We start from the raw sequence: 26151 nt of genomic DNA on the forward strand, positions 1-26151 counted from the left end.
AGAATATTGCTCTCTGTAAACATCTGAACTATGGACATAGTACCCAGTAGCGCAATGTAACAAGATGAGGGTGTGCTACAACAACGCATACAAGCAACTTATGCAACTACCAAGGTTCTGCAGTGCCTCCACGATGTTCACAGAAGGGAGGGTGCACTCAATCCCCGCCTTACTTCGCCACCGACTAGCAAGCTTCTGGGACAGGACACGAAAATTAACAAACGTCATCGTCGTGTCTGCTTCCGAGCATCTCAGCTCTCCACTTAATGAGCGATGGATGCAGACGATGCGGTGACCTTCCTGATGGAGAATCCATTAATTAAATTAAATGTTTACTTGTTTTTGTGAAGTTTTCATATTTATTTATACCTGTTATTATTTTTCTCTTTATTGTAATAGTTATAATATATATTATGTAATGTGGCCTCCCAGTCCTGCTGGATTAACAACCTTAAGGCGATGCACTACGTAGTAATTTAAAATCATGTATTTTTGGTTTGAAAATTTGGTCGCCTAGAAATGTTTCAGATGCTTTAATTAAATACTGCTAGTAGAATACATCCTGGCCTTTGAAATAATTGAGTATTTTTTAGATAAGTCTTTGTATAAGCCCAGAAAAAAATAATGTAGAGGCCTATGAAAACTGCTTTAAAGTTCAAAATCTCCTACTTACGAACCCATTTTCGGTTATGGTTTTATTGTATAATGTGGCAAATTAAGTTATTTATAAAATGATCGAAAAACATTTAAATCTTTGTGCCTGAACATCCACAAAATAAAATAAAAGGCACTTTTTGGCCATTTTTTTTTCTTGCATAAATAAAAACAGATGGATGGTGTGAAGCGGGAATTTAAGCCTTATCGCCATCTACGTAAGGTGTGTTATTGATAGCGGCTTGGTTCAAAATATTACAAGACGTAGCGCATCGCCTTAAGTAAAATGGTATTGTTTGTGCATAGATGGTATTACTAGCTGCTTGTAAAATCATTAAATATGTTTTGACATCTGTTTTGTTTGCTTGTCTTTTTCAAAACCCATGATACTCCTTTCATGGATTACGTAAAATACCCACACGATGTATACACTAATCCACATAAAAAGTTCCAAGAAAGGTTATTTGAAAGGCGAGTAATACGATTCCATAAGAGACAAAGCACCTATCGTTTAATTTAAGTACTTAATACTAGGGCATATGCCATCAAATTACAGCGAAGTACAGTGAGCGAAGCGTTTAGTTATTTGTCGTGGGGTGTATTTCTGCTGGGGTTAACATGTTTATAATTTCAGAGAACGTTGCAGTGGAACTGACTTGATAACGAATCAGAGAGATATATATTTATAGAATATTTCCATCCAGTTGGTTCGAGTAATTTGAAAACTATTTTACAATGTTGCAAGCCTTTGAAAAAACTGTTAATGTAAATTTGCCTTTTTAGGGAAATCTAGAATTTTCTTGTCACCGGTTTAATGATTAATGGTTTCATAAACGAAATCCAAAAACGTTTCCAAGGTCGATAAGATCGATGTAGGTCGCTGACAGTAAGTAGGCACTTATGTAGGTAATATTCAATCATTGAAGACAATATTATCGACTCTCAAACATAATATGCGAAATAGACAATTTAATTACATCTATGAATTGAACCCAGAACCTCAGCTTTGCATTTTCTTTGATTTCTTATTTTTACATCTATCGACTTTTCTACAAGTCAAAGATGAATATTTTTATTTTTGGAATAATTGTTAGTTAAACCTAAATTTGTAATTTTTAATCATTGAAGACTATTAACTATTAACTTAAATTTGCGAGGCGTGTATGGGTACCGCCGCTCCGGGAACCTCTTGCCCGCCTACTGCGTGGCGGTTCGAATCGAGAAAGACTGGTTAATGGAGACATTTTGTCCTCTCCAGCCGGACACTCTATCGATCCATCATCTTGCACCCCTCTTATCTTCTTTTTCCTTCCCAGATTTTCCTATCCTTCCACTCCTTCCTTTCCATAAAAAACCCTCTACACAGCATCCCCAACGATGACATCCTCCTGTATGAAGCTAATGTAAAAAAAAATTTGCGACTCTGAAACTAAAAATGTGAATGCTCAAATGAAAACAGGTATTTAACATCATAAAAAGTCGTAAACTAAATTCCTCAACTAAATGCAGAAAAAAAATCCATAAACTTTGAGAAAATGGATTATGAATAGCAAAACAAAGAGCTCTTTTTTTCAAATATGATTTGAGATTTCACGGCCAAAAGTATTATCAGAAATAACGGACAGTCTCCAAAAGGATATCAAAACACATTCGAATATGTAAACGACAAATCGGCAATTGTCAAGCATTTAATTAAAACCGGACATTATTTACTTTTCTTGGAAAGACCCAAAACGCATAGAGCACGTCTAATTACAGAGGCAATTGAAATTCATAAAAATCCCAATTACATTAAAAAAGGCTACCGGGCTAAGCTCAATAGTTCTTGGTATCCAGTAATTGACGGCTACACCAAATCTAAACGCAGAAAACCATTTAAATTATTCTGTAATACCAGCTCTTGGATAATTGGAGTTCACAAAAGATCGAATATTTTAATTACAAAATGAAAGATACATCACTGAAGCATACGGTGACTTATAAGGACTTAGGAATTGTGTATGACGCTCGCTTAACATTTCACGCTCACATTGAAAAGATCTGTAAATCAGCTACAAGAATGTTAGGTTTTGTCATACACAATTCAAAGGAACTGACAAACCTTGCAATCATTAGGCTGCTTTACTTTAGCTTAGTGCGTAGCATTCTCGAGAGTGGATCTCAGGTATGGGGGCCAGAGGACATTGTCTACGTACTAATGGTCGAGAAATTACAATTTTTTTTTTACGATACCTCTATATGAGAGAGTTTGGTTTTTACCCATGGCTGTTTCGAACAGCATTTATCTCGGGAATGCTGAGTATCTGCAGCCTTAGTTCCAGACGGGACGTCGCATTATTGTTGGTGGCTTACAAGCTTCTGAATGGTTTACTATCAATTCCAGACATTCTGTCAAAAATAGGACTTTATGTCCCGGATAATTTCACGAGAGGCCGCCAACACAGGCTTTTAATTCTTCCCAGGTCCAGAACTAACTTACCAATGGTGATGCCCCTGGGAAGACTCACTAGGTTAATTAACTCCCTTCCAGCAAACTTGGATATTATCCATATGTCCTACAACGACTTTAAGCGCGAAATATTGTATTTGTTTTAACAGTATACTTATGTATAATTTTTTTTCCATATTTTGTTTACCGCTTTTGCATATGTTTTAACTGTATACTTATGTATAAAATTTTCTTCCATAATTTGTTTACCGCTTTTGCAATGTATTGGTTTTTGTACTGTTTTTGCAAATAAAATAAAAAAAAATTTAAAAAAATAAAAATAAAATTAAGCACGTACTTAACCATAATCTTCTATAACACATCTGCCCTGATGATGAACACTGTAATGTTGTCCGAAACGTTGGCTAAAGAAGGAGGTAGCATGACACGGCATAGTACCCCACATTTTATTCAATCAATAATTTCTCATTCTGTGGAAAAATTTTCAGAATCGTTCTTTTGATTACCGAATTAAAATTTTAGTCCGTTTTCATGTAAACATTGTTTTGTCTATATTGCGTGATAATACGTATGACAAAAACGTAGTACCTTCAACCCAACACACCCTTATTGTACCCTTCCCCAATTTTATCACTACATAACAATTAAAAATCCCCTCCTACTCTGGACATTTGAAACTCTTCTATTTTTCTCTTTATTTTTCACATAAAATAAAACTATGTATTACTTCGTAACGCGTAGAAGCCAAACTAATAGTAAATTTGTAGGTAGCTAACTTCAATTAGCAGCGATTCGAAGTTCATTAAACTTTTTAGGAAACATTGGAGGGATGTTTCCACGTTTCTATTGCCACTAGATTATTCTGTCGGCACCAGACCTACATGTCTATAATCGTAATATAGTTTATAATATGCCAGCGCCAGCCACGTACATATACTCCGGTATAACTGGGTCACTAGAAACTAGATACTCTTTCTCAGAGGCGGATTTGCAGTCTTGGCCGCCCTAGGCCCCAGACCATGTAGCCGCCCCTTTCTCAGTACCCATCATATTGACCAGGAGTATCCAAACTTTTCAGTAAGTTCCTAGGGTCAAAACCGTTTTAATTTTCCTGCCATTATCATTCATGGTTCATGGGGTGAGATTTGTCCAGGTCTTGGCGGCGGATACGTCTGCCTATCTGCTGCGTGGCGGGCCGGATCGAGAGAGACTGGGTGAGGGAGGCCTTTTGACCTTTCCAGCCGGACTATCTTGACCCATCGCCTTGCACCGCAGTTGGAGGGATGTATTCATACGTATGTCACTCCTGGACACATTAATCCCCAGATTCCTACCCACCCCTCATACATTTTCCTTTTCAGAACTTCCTATCCTTCCCTTCCTTAAAAAGACCCTCCAAACAGCATCACCTAAGATGACATAGGTCGTGAGGGAAAATATTTTCCTCAAAGCCTCCTGTGTGGAATTAATGTAAAAAAATACGCTTGCTAAATTCGCTAGTTCAATTACTGTATAATTCTCGATTGTCGCAGGCCGGATTGATGACATTGGCGGGCCGTTGTTTGGAGACCCCTGATATAGACTATAGACTACATAATGAATTTACTTTATTGACAACTTTTATCGAAATCGATTCAGAAATTTAGTTAACTATAATAGCTGCTAGTTTGTAATACTTTCTAAGGTTTCAAGGATTTTAACTAAAAATATATATATTTTTATTTTTTAAAGTATATATAAAGTTTTATAAATACCTTTATAATGTCACACTTTATTATTCACTATCATCAGTGGAAAGTTCATAATTGGCATAAATAACATCTTATTATTGTATTATTTTATAATCTCTGATTTATTTATTTATTATAGCTTTTGTAAGGTGATTAAGAGCGTGTTCACACAGAGCTATAATATGCGTGGGATGGCGTATTTCGGCATATCGCTCGCCGTACATTCCTAATTGGAAAGTATGGCGAGCGATATGCTGAAATACGCCATCCCACGCATATTATAGCTCTGTGTGTGAACACGCTATTATGCATAACAATACCTAACGCGGTTCAGTCACTAGCGCAACAGAATGGATTGGAAATACGCGAGCGGGCGAGCGACGGAGCATGATAGGTGTGGCGAGGGCGGCTGCGGGGCGTGGGGGCGCGCTGTGTGCTGTGTGTGAACACGCTCTTGCATATCGCTATTTCGTACGTAGAATATTTAGGTACTTAGGAAGTAATTTCTTGTTATCATCTGTGACTTTTTTGTCACGATTGGCCGCCCCTAATATCTGGCCGCCCTAGGCCCGGGCCTACATAGGCCTAAGGGCAAATCCGCCTCTGCTCTTTCTCGATTCTGTACAAAGACACTAGATGCTACCGTGCTACAATGCCATGATGACAATATTGTTACGGTTAGGTATTAATCATATTCGAGTTTGAACGAAATGGCGTCAAAGTTGAATCGAATCGATCTCGTCGTCTTAAACGAGTTTTTGACGCCATTCTACTTTTGAATTTATTACGTTAAAACGGAAAATTTTTGATAAAATCCTTAACATTGTTGAACTGAATTGAAGATTTAACAATTTAACGAATGCACGGAGAAAACTGTGTACTGCAAATTTATTAAAAATCCCTTCATATGATGGGTAATCCGGTTAAAAACGGGACTGCAGGCAGCTTTCTGATAAGCTTTTAGTAAATTCGTTATACTATCGAAAAACGTGCTCATGCACCTGCGTTTGTCTTAATAATATATATATATTTTTTTTTTTAAAAGAAAGATAAACATTTCCGGGTTATGAATAACCTGACAATATTTGAAAATCTCCTACTACCACCACAGTAAGCTGAAAATGTTGCTTGTGTTCTGATGGAGGACTTCTGCTGGAGGAGAGCCAGCCGAGGAATTGAACACACTACGCTTGGGTGGGACCCAAACGCTATGTCAACTCGGCCACCGACCGGTCTATGACAAAATGCAAAAATGTTACGATTTATATGAAAATGTAACATTTACTTTGTCTATTCTGACATCGTGACAATTCATTGGTATTTACTAATAGTTTATCAAGAAATCTATCAATTCATTCTTTAAGGGCCTGCAGTCCCGTTTTAAAGCGGATAGCAAATAATTTGAAAAGATTCTTAATAAATTTGCAGTACTTTTTAATCAGTAAGTTTTCTCCGTGTGTGACCTAAAAGAGTAATGTATTTTTATTTAATAAAACATAAAGACAGAAAATTTGTTTTCAATGAACAAGTTAATAATTCAATAGCTAATCATTATTATTTACTATTGTAATATTTCATGAGTACGTAGGTATGCTTTTGGAAAATGCATGAATAGAAAAAAATAGTTTATTATTTTCAAATAATTTACGAAATAATAGACAAGGACCGATTTCATTAAGCAATATAAAAAGATAACAGGTTATCCACTATACAGGTACTCTAGCTTTCATTGCCGATACCAACTTTTTGACGGGGAAAACGAGTAAAAATATTCTGTCAATACATTTTTAGATGTTTCATGCACAGAGGGTTGAAAATTAAAAGAACGAATTCTTTTTATTCGTTCAAATGAATCGATTCCGTTCAAAATATCAAACGTCTTACTACTTTCCGCCAATCTCCGCAGTGATCGTCAAACGAGCTACCCGACGCGAAGATTTGAAAAGATAGTAAGTTTTTCTAGATGCTGCACAGATGATTGATGTATGACTTGGCAACAAAGAAAAATGTCCAAAATTATCGAACAGATTACCAAGAGATTTATCTTCTTAAAGGTCGTTAGTTTTTTTTTAAATTTAATCAGACCGCTATTTTTTAAACACGTAATAATTTGACAAAAATTTCATCAGCTTGCTCTACCCGGTTTCACTGGATATTTCAACAAACTTTTTAGACACCTTTTTATCAATTTTAAAATACGTAATATTATAGTTAAGCTATTATTGACGGCGAGTACAATTTTAGATTTTTCAGATGCAAAGGGTTGAATTCTTAAAACGTGTTCGATTCGTGGTGAACGAATTATTTCATTTGTTCAAATGACTCGATTCAATTTGAAATATCCAACTTCTTACTACTTTCTATCAATATCTACCATGATCGCTAATCATCAAATGACGTATTTTTTTTCGCAGTCAACAAATATTGAAGATGAAAATAGTAACGCTGATTTAGTTATTTCCTGTTCAACGTTGTTCAAATATCGTCAGAACTCACGGTTCGCGAGTTCAAGCTTAAACGAAGATTTTCAACTAGAAATAAGGATTTTAAAAACAGTTTTTTTAATATATTTTAAATTCTGTCGAATTTCGTCGAACTTTAATATTACTTACTCCCAATCCCAGCAAAAAATAATGTTGACTTTTCCATTTAATCTTGCCGGCTCTCCGTGAATACATAAATCAGAGATTCCCAAACTTCGTAACATAGCGACTAACTATTAAGAATAACAAACTTTGAATATAGTGGAGAAAAGTTGCGACTTTTTTTTTGAATAAATAATTTATATTTTATTTAGGTACATTTCGAATTTAGCTATTTATTTACATTACATTTACACAGGAAGCCTTGAGGAAAATAATTTCCCTTAGGGTCTATGTCATCTCTAGGGATACTGTGTGGAGGGTCTTTTTGAGCAGAGGAAGGAGTTAACATGGATCTGAAAGAGACCCGTGTTGTAGGACGGAGAAAACACAGAGGCTGGCAAATCGTTCCACAGCCGAAGCTATTGAACACAATATCGAGTCGTAGAAGCGACCCGTTCTCATCTGACAAATGTCAACGGTGTACATATGTTGGACACACGTTTGGCGTGTTTCAAGGGATCAATGACGCTAGTTCCTCGGAGCATCTTCCATTCTAATACCGGTAGAACGAGGAAAGCATGCCTACCTGACGCCTGTGCTCTAAAGATTGCAATCCGCCTGTTTAGTTAAGGGGAATTTATCAAACGGAGTCGAGGATTGATTTTATTATATCAAAAATTAATTTCAATAAAAAGAACATAAAATATTATTTTTTTACATAAAACATGGATTGTATTTTACAATATTAAAATCATGGCACACGCGTCACGTTTAAGACCACACATTTAGAATTTCTACCGACATACTTCCTTTGAACATTTAAAATTTTTAAGCTATTAAAAAATACATGCTATTTAATAATATATTAAAAATACTTATTATAAGAAAGTAAATGTATGAAAATCCCTGGACAAAAAAAAATCGCCATGTATATTCCGAAAATTATAAAAACACATCTGTTTCTGTTTTTTAACATGCCATATGTATGAAGAAATCAGTTTTTCTTTAAATGCTACTTAACTTATATATCGAGAGATATTGCTCTACGGTTAGACCATTTACACAGCACTCTCATTTATACATTCAAACCGTTGTACTTGGGGGGGAAATGGTTGCATTCCCGTAATCCTAAAAACCTACATTGTTTCCTGTGTTCATCTCGCTGACCGTACACGCCGCGGTTCGTCTGCTGGGTCTGCAGAATTAGAACTACCGCTGAACCGCTCTGATCATCAGGCACTCTAAAAACGTATAAACCATTTATTGTTTGCGGTGCCGCCAATAGTGTATAAAATCCTAAGAATTAGAACTACCGCTGAACCGCTCTGATCATCAGGCACTCTAAAAACGTATAAACCATTTATTGTTTGCGGTGCCGCCAATAGTGTATAAAATCCTAAGAATTAGAACTACCGCTGAACCGCTCTGATCATCAGGCACTCTAAAAACGTAAAAACCATTTTTTGTGTGCGGTGCCGCCAATAGTGTATAAAATCCTAAGAATTAGAACTACCGCTGAACCGCTCTGATCATCAGGCACTCTAAAAACGTATAAACCATTTTTTGTGTGCGGTGACGCCAATAGTGTATAAAATCCTAAGAATTAAAACTACCGCTGAACCGCTCTGATCATCAGGCACTCTAAAAACGTATAAACCATTTTTTGTGTGCGGTGACGCCAATAGTGTATAAAATCCTAAGAATTAAAACTACCGCTGAACCGCTCTGATCATCAGGCACTCTAAAAACGTATAAACCATTTTTTGTGTGCGGTGACGCCAATAGTGTATAAAATCCTAAGAATTTAAACTACCGCTGAACCGCTCTGATCATCAGGCACTCTAAAAACGTATAAACCCACAGACATAGGAATTAATAGACGAGAAGATAATGGCGAGGGGTAAAATCAACTGTTAAAGAACGAAGGGGGTTAAGCTGACTGTGATTCGTCAATAAATCAATCTGACAGTAAATAGGCATCTCGCATTATAATATCACCATTTAGTTCTTAAAAGTAAAATCTGCTTTGAATGAATAGACATTTTTACATGGGAGCGCAAATTACTCGCCACGTTATGAACTAATTTGCGAAGTCCAAATTCGGCAAATTAAATTTCTTCTGTTTGCAGAGTCGTAGTTAGTTTCAGAGTATTTAGTTAAGACACTTTTATAAATGTTCATAATTTACTTCCCAGCAACCAACCAGCTTTGTGTTTCGCGTCCAGACGTTTCTCGATGTGATAGTAACAACTGATTCATATTATGCGATGTGAATATGCTTCAAATAAAGTAAAATAATGCTTATATATGGAATGTAATACGACAATTGGGTTTATTCTCTTTTTCACATCTATTTTTACAAGTTTTCATAGTACAAGTCAACATTTTGCCGTGTTATTTCGTAAAATGAACCGATGATGCCTCGACCATAGTTCGCACAAGAATGATGACGTCACGTTTTCAAATTTCATTTGAGGCCATACGCGAGCCCAGCCGGCTCAATGGAACCGGTATGGGGAGTGGGGATAATACGCTTTTAATCACTTAGGGCAGGTCTACTAATATTCATATGTCTATGTATAAACCATTTTTTGTTTGCGGTGACGCCAATAGTGTATAAAATCCTAGGCAAGAGGCAAGGCTCTCGACCAGCAAGCTGGAGACAGCAGGATCAAATCCCGGCGTGCGCAAGAAAATTTTATTGGAATAATTTGTGTTATTTCACCAAATACTAATTAAATAATACTTAGTATATTTGCGGCATGTTCCAGAGTGGAAGATACTCCCAGTATCGCTCTGGTGTAAGACCACCCTTCAGAATTCAAACGTTGCCCTAAAACGGATTTGGCCTATTTGGTGACCAGTTCCGAATAGCCAGGAACTTCCCCAGATTCTCTTTCCCCATCTCCTTCCCCTCCTAACTACCTTTAGCCTTACAACGTACCCCAATTGGGGATGTCATAGTCTCACTGGCTCCAGACGGTTGAGAAAGCGAAAGCGCGAAGTGCAAACCAATTAGCCCCAAAGTTTTTTCCAAGTTAAGTTGTGTATATAACGATTACAATTTCTTATCGGTGAAGTTTTATGTATTTTACTTCAAATAAAACACTGATGATTTTTGCATATTTTGAGAAAACAGACATGAATCTAAACTTATATAGTTATTCATTTCAACGTATTATTACCATGGATTTATTTGGCTAAACCGGCCTTAAACCAGGCTCAAGGCCGGCTTAACCACACCACCGATTAACAGGCGTGTAAGAATTTAATTATTAAGAAGGTAAATGTTTCTTTTTAAGTATTTAGTCAGAAAATTGTTCTGAAATCCGATTTTGTCGGTTATTTATTTTTTTAATCAGAAGGCGGACAATTGGGTTTATGGATACTCCCCAGACTCCCCGTAGGGCCTACACCACAGGTTCAGCCTCGGGGCCTACGTATCTTAAATGCGGCCCTGTTAAGAAGCTTATCTTAGGAACGGAGTAACTCGCTGTAAATACGCTTATGTGACGACTTAGAAATGCACAAAGGGGCGACTTTAAAGGTATTATTATAAAGGGCTATACTTACGGTTCTTCAAGTGTACCTATACTCTCATTACGCTATTGTATATTAAAGCCGGCTTAGTAATGAGCTGGCAGACCACAAAGGTATAATGCACACTTTGGAAATAGCTTTAAGTTGGTGCGATGTGCATATATTGGAGATAATGAACAAGTTTTGGACAAACTAATATGCAATATTTCTCTGTAAAATTATTTTATATCCTCCCTCTTGAAATAAAACCATTAAAAATATCTGACTTCAAAATAAGTATTAAGGTAAAATTTATGTACACGGGAAGGAAGAATGTAGATTTACAGTGTAGCAACCTAACAAAGATTAACGCCATGTTATGTTTTTCTTCTAGATACTGCTTTATAATATTCCTCTAGTAATATTTAACATACTTACTAAAACCATGCACAATGTGACCTTAGAACGAGGTACCCCTAGTAAGGTCATCGACACATAGGTTAGATAATAATGGTTATAATCTAGGTAGGTATGTGCCTATGTAAATTAACACTCGCTTAACGCTGAACCAAAAAGATAGATTTTCGCAAATGTGACTTACGGAAGAGTTGGTAATGATGTTCGATGATATGGTTCTTTTGGTAGCGCTCGTATGGTGGAGGAATTCACAGGCACATACACATAGACACATTGGCCTAGATTATAACCCTTATAATCTAACCCATGTATCGATATTCTATGTGAATAATTTTGATTTTAATAAGCGTTGATTTTATGAAAGCTTTAGTTTAGTTCTGTTCCATTCCAATTTGAAAGCTTCTTAGTTAAGACGATTTAAACATTGTAAGCTTTAGGACGTTATTTAGGTTATTCCGAAAGCGTGCTCTCCAAACTTCGAAAGTTACCGGGACTGTGTTTCGGATCCTCAAACCTTCCAGCAGCTAAATAAATCACCGCACTAAATTTGTAGTGCCGTAAATTGCAGGGGCAGTTCTTCCCTTAGGTCAATTGGTTTTCGACCCCCAAAATTATAAGACAACAAAAATAATTAATTATATACATCAAAACAATTGATCTTATTCTTAATTTATTTGAATGTACCGCGAAATAGCAAGGCTGCGAGCGGCGGCGGCAAATGACATCTCTTGTCTCTCATAGAAGCTTACATTCGCAAGTAAATACGATTCGCTGGATCAATTTAAAGAATGTCTACGGCTTTGGTATCTTCTGTCCCTATGCGCGCCATAGAATATACGATATGGCACTATATCTTTCGTTTTAAGTAAAAATTAGGCACTGAATAAAGTTTAGGGACGCTTAGGTCATGGCCGTGAGGGAGAAAACACGATGAATATTATATGTTTTAAAAATAAGGCGACATAAACACATCTGTGTGGAACAATGGTTGTTTTTCAATTGAACAGTTCGGGAAAGGCGTGTATTTTCACATTTATTCTGATGACACATTAAGAAATACGAGTAGATAATTTCAATAATTATTATGATCACTTTTCAACGGACATAGAAAAACTGCTTAATTTAAAATGATGTTTGTTGTTTGTTTTTTTTTTTTTAAATTCATGTGGTTTTTTATCTAAGCAGATGCTATATATTCAAATCGTAAATATCCTCTTTAAAATAATTTGCCTGTAAGTAGTGATTTCCAATTTACTATATATGAGTCGCTAACTCACACAATATCAAATAAAGATTAGTCAACCACTTTTTCAAATGACTTACCACGCCTGGATCCCTAGAGATGCCTCTGGTTAATTGGTATTTTCATTATTTGAACAAACGTATAGTTACTAACATGAGTGCTATTATATTGAAGAAATATTGGAGCCCACTACTTTGAAAACATTAAGTATAAAACTACTAAGTACGAAATACAAAATAGACTTTCAAATGCCAACTTTACTGCTTTCACTAATAAATAATATGATAGTAGAATCCCAACTTTGTCGTTGTCGTATTATATTTCTTTGAATCAGGATTTTGGCTCTTTCGGGTGTTGAAGTTCATACTTTTAAAGAACTTTATCAGTTACAACTTAATTCAATACCGGATAAACGAGTTTCGTTAAACAGATTTCCCAAAATACAAAAGTACAACTTTTCATGAAAATGTCTCCAATTATAAACTCATACGTAGAATTTGAAAGTAAAGGTTTTTCGCTGACTGATATACACAACGTAAACTTAGTAAACAAAAGAACCGTAATCTTTTAAACCATTTTCTCAGAACTTTGTTACAAGTCCAAGTTATAATGGTATTATCAAAGTAAGTTATTATTAGGTTGTGCTTCTCACGTAAGTCTAAATAAAGCATTCGACTCGTGCCATTTTGTGTTCACCATAAGAACGAATATCCATCTCCTTAATAAGTTCCTAATTGGATGACGGCCTTGTGAACAACAAAACAAAATTACGCTGAAAAATCATCGTAAATCCCTAACACACAATAACACAACAGCTTGTATCTGCTTGTTTCCTTGGCGTAATAAAAAATAAAAGCTTCTGCTCAACCCTTAAAACAGTGGTCTCCAAACTTTTTAGCCCAAGGGCCGCATTGACTTATATATTGACTTAGCTATATATTGTAGGGAAATCGTACCTTCTAAAGTTCTCTAGCCACACCCCTACCGATTTTTATCACCAATCTACAATGTTTTAGGAACAAACAGTTTTTATCCGTGAACTAAATTTTTTTGGAAACATCTCATATGATTTAATAGAAATCTTGTATTTCCCCTATTGTCATGATGTGAAACATTGTGAAATATGATGTAAGTGGTGTTAGAAAGAACACCACGCTTTATATTCAAATCTAGAATTTAATCACAAAATAATTTAAATGTGTTAATTTCAATTGAATGAAATCCTGTATGAAACCGAAGCTTTCGACCGCAATTTGAGAAAAAATTATGAAACTTTGCGAATTTTTATAAGAATTGACAAAAAAGTGAGATTGCAGTATTTTTTATATCACATTTGTCTATCAAAATAGTTTTTTTTATTTGTTTTTGAGGTGTTATGCCGTGTTGCGCCAACTCCTTCTTTAGCCAACGTTTCGGACAACGTTACAATGTCCATCATCAGGGAAGATGTGTAACGTTGTCCGAAACGTTGGATAAAGAAGGAGTTAGCCCAAGACGGCATAACACCCCAAACGCAAATAACAAAAATACTTTTGGCCGTGAAAATCTTAAATCATATTTATCAAAATATGTGTTTTTATTCACTTTCCGTAATTTTAGTTCATTTTTAAAGCTTTTTTTAGGTTTGCATTAAAAACTTGAATAAAACAAAATGCTTATTTATAATTTAAAAAAATTGAACGTGTGTTTTACCACCTATTAAAAACAGTTTTTAGTTATCAAATACGTTCAGAAATATTCCGTTTATTTGGATTTTATCGCAAAGCGGAAAAAAAACATATTCTCCGATTTCTGACAGCAGTCAATATGGCGGGAGCCTGAGGGGTTAAATTAACATATAAGTTAATAAGGATTTGAAGTCACTGATGATAATTTCCACTAGTATTTAAACAATTATCAGTGAAAAGTTACAGATACATAAATCTCTTTAATCATTAATTATAAAATATATATTTCACTTTCATTATGTGAAATATCTGTTTTAAGTTTTAAGTATAAATCTGATATCATTAGTTACAGTTTCATTATGTAAATTACCTATGTACGAGTATGTTACTCTATAAGTTTTAAGGATAAATCTCATAAACTATGGCGGGTCGGATTGATGGTGTTCGCGGGCCGATGTAGGTCCGCGGGCCGTAATTTTTAGACCCCTGCCTTAGAACATAAAAAAATATATTACATCCTTCCGTACGAAGGTATGAAAGAATAAGAAAATTACGATTTATCAAATGGACGTGTTTATATTTTTATTTGTACCAAAAATGGGTACTAAAAAAAATGTACGGGCAAAATCTGTAAATAAGTTTTATATTGCGCATTTTCAGGTTATTATATGAAACATACGCATCTAAATTTCTAACTCGTAATATTTTTGCTAGCGTCAAAAATATAATTAAAAATGCAGCCAAAGAATAGCTACGTTGGCTATGAAAATATCGCCTTCTGAATTTAATCACATAAAGTTCAGAAACAAATAATAGTTGCCTCCAGAAGAGCCGCACAAAGCACGTGAGCCGCTCCCAACCAGCAAATAAATAATTTTGCAGTCAATAGGGCAAAATAAAGTCTATGAAATCACTTGTAACTATAATAGTGTATTCGGGCCTTCCCATCAATTTTTAAGTATTTATTAACTTACTTGCTAGTTGGGAGCGACTCACGAGCGTTGTGCGGCTTGTATGGCTGGATGCTTTTAATGACAATCATAATAATATAAATACATCTATGAGGCGACATTTAGTTGGAATTTTACCGCAAGGACACTTTAAACTGAACCAAAAATAATGTACATTCACTCGAATAACCTCATCAGAGTTACTTACTGAAAATTGCTCCTACAGTGGTATTTACATAATTACGACTAACAGCAATAAAGATTTAAAAAGGTTATGTACTAAATATCAGTTCATTAGTTATTTTACTCTCCATAACCATTGATATTACGAATGTAATAACTAGCCCAGGGCATCCAGCACGAGCGATAAAGGATTTATTGATAATGTCCATAACCTGTCATCGTTCCCAAGCATGACTGCAGATTGCCAACGTACAAACAAGAACACTTAGTCGATGTGAACTGATGTTTGATCTGCAGACATGCTCGGGAACAAAGACAAGTTAGTCACTTCTCTCCTTCCATATGCCAACTTCTAGAATATGGCATCATATTGAGAATAAAACTAGGGTTAACACTCGTTATATACTGCGCTCATAAAATTAATTCGCCTTATAGACGGATTCAAGAGCATCTGTTTACTGTCTACCTAGTTTCTGCTAGAACCATGTGGTATCGATTTCCTATTATGGCCAACAGTAAATGGCAAAGAATAAGTATATGCTATCACTATCAATTTAATTCGCATAACTGGCAGAATCATGATAGAGTTTTTATTCCAGTCTACTTTCTGGTCGTACTTACTGTTAGTTGTAAGTATACAATACTAACATTAAGTGGATTCAGTTGAACTAGACGTTGCGTTGGTTTCGAATCGATTTATTAACGGCGGCGTATTGTAAATTAGAAATACTACATGCCACAATAGCATAATGGTGAATTTATGAACCACCTGTTGATTAGTACTACGCAGTAGAAAAGGTTTGTAATGATGAAGTTGTGTTTCAGAATTGACTTTGAATAACTTTCACTTCACTTTGAACAGCTTTCCAATTATTTGATACTATGTGCGTAGCTGTCGATCGCTTACTAGATATATTTTGATCATAAAATGCATTTTAAAAGCCTGGCTGGACATAAAAACAAATAAAATAAAATTATTTACATCTCAAAACATTCGTATGATGTATGGTAAAAAGTTGGGTATTCAAGTGATAGATGGCACCAGCCATAAAGCTTACTCCAGAGTCCGACAGATGTCGCTTGAGTGTAGCAATTGCCTGTGGGGTATCCTTGTCAGACTTCAGGCTTCTAGAAGGAGAGAATTACCAATCCTCGGGTAATGAACAGTATAGTAAAATCCAGACTTATATTTATTGTAACGTAAATACACGAAATTATTGTAAAGAACCTTTTACTTAATCAAGAGTTCCCAACACACTGAATCTGCAAGTAAAGGCAGAGATATAACCAATCTCATTCATAACTTTTCAGGTACACTACTAAAATTATAGGCTAAGTGAAACTGGAACATGGGATCTATAACAGTTAAATCGATAACTTTAGAATATCGCTTCGATAGGCGTAACAACCGATGATTTCATACTGATTTCACAACCACGGTCGCGGCATTATACCCACAATAAATCAGAAATCGTTATACGTTGGCAACACTGGCGTAAAAGTTAAAAATACTAATAAATCGACAATGTCGAATTGAAATATTAACTTTAATATACATTGGCATAGTCGTAAGGTAAGTCATAACTCATAACTCACAACTTTTGTTTCTCTATGCTGGAACGGAATCAAATGATCGCGTCTCGGATGAATTAATTACGTTTATGGATCATGTGTACCATTTCTTTCAGTTCTAATAGCTGATTAGTTCACCCCCATTCATTAATAAACCAGTTATTTTGCATAACGAATGACATTATCCAAAAAGTTGTTCATATTGATAGCTTTTAGGACACCTTGGAAGCCGCGCTAAAAGTAGTGGCTTTTGTCTACCGACTGCTTGCAAATGTCGTTATCTGGGTATCTAGCGTGGTCCATCAATAAAGGATTTATCGATAATGTCGATAAATTATCATCGTTCTCGAGCACGACTGCAAATCGCTACCAACAACAGTTCACGTCGAATAAATTAAAAACACTTAGTCGTTGTGAACTGTTTTGAACATTAGCGATCTACAGTCAAGCTCGGGAGCGATGACAAGTTACCGACATCTCTAAATAGTATAAAACACAGTCACTATCCGCGTCTATCTGTTTCTGCGACTAGTTCTTCTAAACTATGCAACGGAGTTTGATAGAATTATCACTATTAATTAGATTATTTCTTCCGGAAGATTCATATATATATATATACAGGGTGTATCGGCACGTACCCGACAAACTTTAACCAGCTCTTCCTTAGCACATTTGGAGTAAAAAATGTTATGGGCACTTTGCTGTCCGGTAACATTTTTTTTTAATAAAAAATTTACCATTCATATTTTCACCACATGTCACCACTGTTTTATCCTTTGTCACACTTTGAAAACCCATCTGGCAATATTTTATTCAAGTTTCGTTGAATAATATACGTACGTACCTACATTGGCGCGCTTTTACAATCACAACGAAATGGCATGGCACCATTCGTCTCATTTTATTTAGTGTGTATGAAAGAGCGAAGACGCTTTTTGACACACTTGCTAATAACAGCTGTTGAACACGAGAAACAATGCCAATGACAGTGACGGAGTGTGGATTTTTTTATAATTTTTTTTGTTTTTAATTGAAAAAAAATGTTACCGGACAGCAAAGTGCCCATAACATATTTACTCTAAATTTGCTAAGGAAAAGCTGGTTAAAGTTTGTCGGGTACTTGCCGATACACCCTGTATAATAAATGCGTATTATATTTAAAGAAAGTGGAGAAAAGTCGAGCAACGCCGGGTTAGCTAGTTATCGATAAAATCTTTATCGATACCCTGACCATGTATGACGGATTTAGTCAATATCGTATTGACATAGGGCTTTATTGATATTCGTGCTAGAACCTAACCTAACCTAATGTAGGGCGAAACGAATTTTTACATTAATAATCCAAATTCCCCGAAAAGCGTTTAATACTTCCTTAAGGCGATGCACTACGTCGTGTAATATTTTAAATTGAGCCGCTATCAATAACAACCCTCACGTAGATGGCGATAAGGTTTAAATTCCCGCTTAACACCATCCGCCTGTTTTGATTTATGCAAGAAAAAAACATGGCCAAAAAGTGCCTTTTATTTTATTTTGTGAATGTTCAGGCATAAAGTTTTTTTTCGATCATTTTATAAATAACTTAATTTGCCACATTATACACTTAAATCATAACCGAAAATGGGTTCGTAAGTACGAGATTTTGAACTTTACAGCAGTTTTCATAGGCCTTTACATTATTTTTTTTCTGGGATTATAAAAAGACTTATCTAAAAATACTCGATCATTTCAAAGGCCAAGAAGTATTCTACTCGCAATATTTAATCAAAGCATCTGAAACATTTCTAGGCGACCAAATTTTCAAACCAAAAATACATGATTTTGCATTACTACGTATGGCATCGTCTTAAATTTATTTAGTTGAACCCATCTTGACCTAATTTCTACATAAGCTCTTTTTTATAAGTTGTTATAAGGCAGAATGTAAAATTGTTATGAAGTGTGGGATTTTAATTACACTTTTTTAATTGAGGGAGGGGGGGGTTTTTCAAATAACTACGACCGAAACATTTAAAAAAAAATCTACCAGGGTAACAGTAAATAGAATGGGTGTGTGACTTACCAACGTTGCCGTCTGCAAGGGCGGGCAGTGCCCCCCAGCCGCAGCAGGCGACCAGGAGCAGCAGCAGTGCCCGCGGGGACAGCGCAGCGCTCAGCCGCATACCACCTGAAAAAATTACCGTGCATATTTTCACCTATTCGCATTTATGATCCCCTGGTACTTACATATTAATTTGTTACGTTGAATCATAAATCAAACACATTTTGATCTCGCGACCTCTTAGCCTAGTTACCAACGATCATTTCGCTGTGCCGCAGCGTAATTAGAATATATAAATATCACTTCAAAACTCAGAAACCTTTTTTTGTAAAAGATTAATCAACCAACAAGTACTATAAGTAAATCCACTCGTGCCTTTTAAAAACGTCCCAGAATTTCTACATAATCGTTAAATAAAAGCATTACCATATTAACGGGGAGATTAAATTCCATCCAGACAACTTTCATTCAGCGAAACCACAGCGTGTAAAAATGCCCTATTATCGTGGAAAGGGTTGAGCTCATAACACTGTTTTATTTTTAAAAAATACTCACCATTTATTTTCAGTAGGGCAAGTGCGTCACTTGTTAAGTGAAATAAGTGTTTACACACACGATAAGTTATTTTTATACAGGGTGAAAGGGTTACGTTCTGAAAATTGGGTAGGTCATTTGAATGTTTGAAACACATTTCTTAACAAAACAATACATAATGTGCCAATAAATTATTTTTATTTATTTATTAATCATTGAGAAATCAACAGTTGAAATTCATACGTTCTGGAATAAACGGTTATTTTTTTTACATTGTACAAAAAATACAACCAAATAAAGATTTTGTTCCTTGTGTTAAGAATTTAACAGATTTATATAAAACAAAATCAAATCTATAATGTTGTGTACGATAAGGATGTATTTAACAATCATTTTGACTTGGCAAACTTCTAACGCCGTATGTTCGAACTATTTCTACCTAATTTTTAACATTTTTTTGTATTATCGTTGATTTGGAGGATATTGGCAAATTATCTATTTATTGTTACTTCGGTTAGCTGCAATGAAGCCGTTACTAATTTTCATTTTCGAGATACAAGTTTTTTTGGCCGTGGAATCAAGGTTTACTTGGAATATGATTTTGTATTCCAGCATATAGACATTTCGGGTTTTCGTACCTGTCCAATTTTCTTCCAGAAAGGAATTTTAAAATTTACAGGAATAGGAGCAGAGATTGTTCCAAGTTTAGCGAGAGAATCGGCTTTCTCATTACCCCCAATTCCTAGATGGCCAGTGGCCAGGCACCCAAACCAATATTGTCTCAAACTTTGATTCTATTAGAGAATTGAGGATGTTTTCAATATTACAAATAACACAGTCTTGTGGATAAAGTTTTGAAATTAATTCCTTTCATTATTAATATATCTCAATATTGTATAATAATTCCTCTTTTTTGTGCCGGTTTGGTACATATTAAGTAATATTAATTGGTTTCATACGTAGTTGAGTTGCCTAAAAATTTTGCGTTCCAATTTCAAGTCCAATTGCCCAGAACCAATAACAATATATATTGTGAGTATTTGTTTCATTCGAAAAAATAACAAAGCTTTGCTGAATTAACCTTCAAATTTTTATAATTATATTTTCATGATTTAATTCACGTTTTACGTAATCAAGAACATTTTATTTGCTAGAATTTAACGAAATCATTTCACCAACTTATAGTTACATTTTTTGGCATCTTGAAAAACGACTTGGGTGTGTTTTTGTTATTTTTTCGTGAATTGAACCACGGAACCTACTTTTTGGAACATTTTTATATATTTTTTTTATAAATATTGATCAAAATACAAATTAGAAAGTGCAAAACACTGCCAAGTACCAAATAAACTCAATTTGCCGCCATTGAAAGAAATGTCAAAGTCAACATGCTACACTAGCTCCCTCCACCGGCTAGAGTTGTAGATATTTCCACAATTTCACTGAATTTGGACGTATTATTAATATTATAGGGTATTTTTAACCACAGATAAACCTAAAACTAAATGACTAACCAACCATCACGCCGTTTCTCCGCTGGGGCAGGCAGATAGGACGGATCGCCAAACAACTCAGTCTTGGCACACACTCCTTGCCTCATTCACTTTCATACATACTCTTCTATTATTCTGACTCTTGAATGGGCCCGACTCACTAATCTGTTTAAATTGATCGTGCCATGTTTTCCTCAGGCGACCCGACTAAGTTCGTCCTAGACGAACTTCAGTGTACGCAAAGGCGTTCTTGTTGAAAGCATCGCAAATAGTCAACTTGTATCATATTATATGCGTTTCAAGACAATTATTTAAGTGCTTTCTGTGACCACCAAATGAAGAGGCATTGAGAAGCAAGAAGCGGATAAAGGTAAGTCTGTGGCATTTCCTCCCCTTTCCTTTAATAATTCCATTATTAATGTTATTGTTTTAAACGTACCCGCAAAATTAATGGAAACAAAATTACTGAACCAGCGCGACCACTTTCATTATTATACAATAGTTAAAATAATAGTATAATGGTTGTATTGCGCTGTATGCTATGTGGCACATTTGCAACGCCATCAAGTAAATTAGAATATACGAGTATATTATTGTGTAGCGTGGATTAGTAACTAAGGGAATGCATATTTATTCAGCTTTCAGAGTTATCGCATGCATTATTCAATTAACGCGCTAGGGAAAAAAATCATTTTACCTTTTATTGATTTTACGACACTTTTAATAAAGACACACTTTATTAAAATATATGCTATGATCTTGGGTAGGTACCTGGTACCTGTTAGAAGTGAATTCGATTTTGATTTATTTTTCAAATGTGGAACTAAAAATTATATGGTTTGAATAAAAATTTTAAAACGTAATATTTCTGATCAAAGAAGTGTGTTAACTTTATAAATTATTTATTACGTCGGTTTGCACATAATTTTATGATTTTTTTACTGTTTTTTGTGGGTAGCTACTTTAACTAATGATTTAAACGTTTTAGTACATCAAAATATTTATATTAAATTATTTAAATTTGGCACTGCGAAGATCCGTGGAAAATCACGGTTTATCATAATAAGGCATTTGAGAGAAAAATGTTTTGCCTTAAAACACATATATTCATATAGATTATGAATCAATAAATTGATTTTTGATAAATAAGTTTTACTTTCGATGGATTCTGACAGCACTTTGACAGCCTCCGTGGTCGAGCGGGTAAGGCTCTCGACTAGCAAAGCCGAAGGTCGCGGGTTCAAATCCCGGGGTGCGCAAGTAAATTTTATTTTATTAGTTTGTGTTATTTCACAATTTATTCATTAAAAATAATATAAATTATATTCGAGGAACGATCCAGATTGAAAGATACTCTCAGTATCGCCCTGGTGTAAGACGACCATTCAGAATTGAAACGTTGCTTGAAATGGCTTTAGCCATGTTTGGTGACCAGATTTGAATAGCCAGGTGCTCCCACCCACCTTCCTCTACATATCCTTTCCCTTCTCACTACCTTGGGGATGCCATAGTCTCACTGGCTATGGCTGGCTGATATTCACATTAAAAAAAACTGTGTTTTGCAACCAAATTGGAATATCCAGGTACTTACCAACCTTTTTGTTCCACATCTTGACCTCTCCATTCCCTTCAACCTCATAACACGTAACTATGTCAACCCGATTGGGTTGACATAGTTCCATTGGCTCTTGACATTCGGGACAGTCATGAGCAATAGGAACTCTTGTGAGGTACCCACATAAAAAAATATATACATAAATGTAAAAAAAACAAATCATATTACCAAAAAATATGTTTTATATATTCAATGACTGCATTTAAAATACTGTTTTCACTTATAATCTCATAATTACCAAAACCACATGTAATTTAGGAGCACACCACAGTTTCAATTAGGTAGCCGGTACTCTAAGCCCCAGCTAATTGGGTGCAGCGCACAGCGCTCGCTAAGCCTGTGTAACCCCAACCCACTGTGGTTTTGGATATGCATACTGGGTTTACCTATTAATTAGTGCTTACCATGGATCAAAAAGGATTACATTCAGTATTGATTAATGTCTCCGATACGATCAGACTGGGAAATTCAAAATTTGGTGAAAAAATTATTCAATAAAATACTAAATTTACACAAAATACATGCATATAAAATATGTAGATTTGATAATATTAACTTTTATAAAATATGTGGATCTGATAATTTAAACTTATATAAAATATGTCGATTTGATAAAATAAACTTTTACAAAATATGTAGATTTGATTAAATAAACTTATATAAAATATGTAAATTTGATAATATAAACTTATATAAAATATGTAGATTTGATAATATAAACTTTTATAAAATATGTGGATTTAATAATATAAACTTATATAAAATATGTAGATTTGGTAAAATAAACTTTTACAAAATATGTAGATTTGATTAAATAAACTTATATAAAATATGTAAATTTGATAATATAAACTTATATAAAATATGTAGATTTGATAATATTAACTTATATAAAATATGTAGATTTGATAATATAAACTATGTAGATTTGATAATATAAACTATGTGGATTTGATAATATAAACTTATATAAAATATGTAGATAAGGAACCTCAGTCTTTTTTTATCAATTAAACCTACTACTATTTACCTCCTAACTTACATACCAGTAAACTATATGTTTTTATTGTTATAGTTAGTTATAATAATTTCAAGGATTTAATTTTTCGGATCTCCAGAAAACGCGCCAAATGAGTTTGTCTATGTGGCGTCACTAATAACAAAAATCCTACGTCATATTTGAACAGGCACTATATTTTGTATGGCCAAATTAAGAATCGAGACATTTTTTGTTCTTAAGTTCAACCGCTTTTAATATTGAAGATTACTATTTAAAATGTCAGCATGTTTTCACTGCTGTTATTGTTATCTACAAAAGTGCAAAAATACATTCGTGGTTACTCCAGATAAACAACTTCATTCTTCCAAAACCTGTATTGCTACGAAGAAAATGGCGTGACGCCATCAAACTAATCAATAAGAAAAAATGCTACTTTATCACGGGGATCGTTTTATTCAAGTGTAATCGTTTAATTTATGCGATAAAAATAAATATTTGCTGCTAATTTAACCTGAATTATATTGGTATGTTTGATCATATGTTCCAACTGCATATTTTCTTTTAAATTTTCATTAGAGTTTCTAAAATTGTCTTTGAGGTATATATTTCAATGTGTGGTACCCATTATTATGTAAGAATTATGATAATCAACGATGATAATATCATGTACATATATTATTATGTAAGCACATATGTAAATATTATTTTATCATGATGAAACTCAACTAACCTCAAAATACCTTTATAAAATAATACACCTATAACCGTCTATAACTATCATTAATTTTTAAAATGTGAATTATTATATGTCCCCATATAATATTTCCATACCGTAAACACTGTGAAATAAAAATAATTATTTTTAATGATAAACTAATGTTTTCAAGACAATGTTTTTATGCATAGCACAAAGGATAACAAATTATTATAAATAAATAAATAAATAATCAATAATAATTTTAGTTTAAAATAAGCCGACTTGCCTATTGGTATGCGCAGATGACCGGCAATCAGAAGACTTCGGGTTCAATTCCCGTCAGCGGCATTTATTTTTCCTCAGAAGATTTTTTCAATTTGTGGGTGTTTCAGACTAATAATTATAGATCATAATAATTTGCTTAATACTTCTATTGATTTATTTATTGACTCCATTTATAGAATTAAGTATAATCTACACCAACAAGAACCTATGCGCAAGCCAAATACTAAGTTTGGTGATCGCGCTTTCGGAGTATCTGGGCCGAAGGCTTGGAATAAACTCCCTCCGGAACTAAGATCCATAACAAGTCCAACAGAATTCAGGTCTAAACTAAAAACTTACCTTTTTAAGCTGTCGTACCCTTAAGTTAAATATACCAATCCTAAGAGAAAGTCTAGTATTATTCAATTTTCCAATTAAGTCCTAAATCCTGTATCTAAATTTCGCCAATAAACAATTAGATAATGTTAATTAAGTGTTAATCTCAAGTGACCTACCAGGTAAGTATTGTACTGTATATTTTCTCCATAAATAGTTAAGTAATAACATAGATCACTGTATAAATGTATTATAAGTTTGTACAGCGCCCTTGAGGTGTTTTTGCGCAAAAACGGCGCTATACAAGTCATCCAAGTATTATTATTATTATTATTAACACTTTGTTGAATCCTACAAATTAGAGTAGCGTTGGTAAATTAGTTTTAATGATTTGTCCTAAATGTAATGTTGTTCTAATTTCTTTTTTACTTTCTTTTACTCTTTTTACGTTTTACTAATATTGCTTCATATTCAGTTTTTTTTTATTATTGTTATTTATTAATATTTTCTCATTATACTTGTAATCACAATTATACAATTGTGTATTTTGTACCTTCTTTTAAATGGATTACATCTATTTACTGTCAGTATCTCCTGTATAATACAGATATTCTCCTATGTACACTTCATCATGTATCACTTCTATGTAAAAGCCTTTTAGGCGTATATATAAATAAATAAATAAATAAACCTTTTAAATACATATATTCAAAGCACAAACTAAAAAAAAACATGTGATTCGTTACCCGTAACGTCAGTATAAACAGATTTAGTCGTACCAAACAAACAAGGTATTTTAATGTGATGGTGTTTTGTTCACTTTTAAATTAAGTTTTATAAAGTTTCATAATATTATCTATATACATATGTAAAAATGAATGTTCCTTTGTTGCCCCGTTCGCGTTTCTCTACCATTCATCCAATTTCGCTGAAGATATCAATGTTTGTTTTTATTAGCGTCAGGAGTGTTTAGAAAATAGTTTGAACGGCAGAAAAAGTCCGGGACGCTCGTGCAAGACATGAATCAAATAATTATTTGTGGTTAAACGAGACGTCAATGACGAACGAAGAAAGAGTTGCAAGGAGAATGTGTGACTTGGAAGTGAATAGTTGAAGAGGCTGATGAAGCCTAAGGATGACACGGCACGATCAAGTGAAACACATACTTATTACAATGCAATCATATTATGTCCACCTTAAAC

General features: G+C 34.3%; 1 protein-coding gene across 2 annotated transcripts in view; it reads right to left on the reverse strand.

The window, feature by feature from the left end:
• IA-2 (tyrosine phosphatase IA-2) overlaps nt 1-26151 on the reverse strand; it is a 176482-nt gene that overhangs the window by 131862 nt on the left and 18469 nt on the right. For both annotated transcript variants that reach the window (XM_089634798.1, XM_089634799.1), the window contains exon 2: nt 19032-19136. In XM_089634798.1, the coding sequence (XP_089490924.1) occupies nt 19032-19131 (100 nt within the window). In that variant the 5' untranslated portion in view covers nt 19132-19136. The remainder of the gene's footprint in view (nt 1-19031; nt 19137-26151) is intronic.

This window comes from Hesperophylax consimilis, chromosome 8 (genome assembly GCF_061612785.1).
Source record: "Hesperophylax consimilis isolate HC1 chromosome 8, BYU_Hcon_1.0, whole genome shotgun sequence".
Classification (NCBI taxonomy): domain Eukaryota; kingdom Metazoa; phylum Arthropoda; class Insecta; order Trichoptera; family Limnephilidae; genus Hesperophylax; species Hesperophylax consimilis.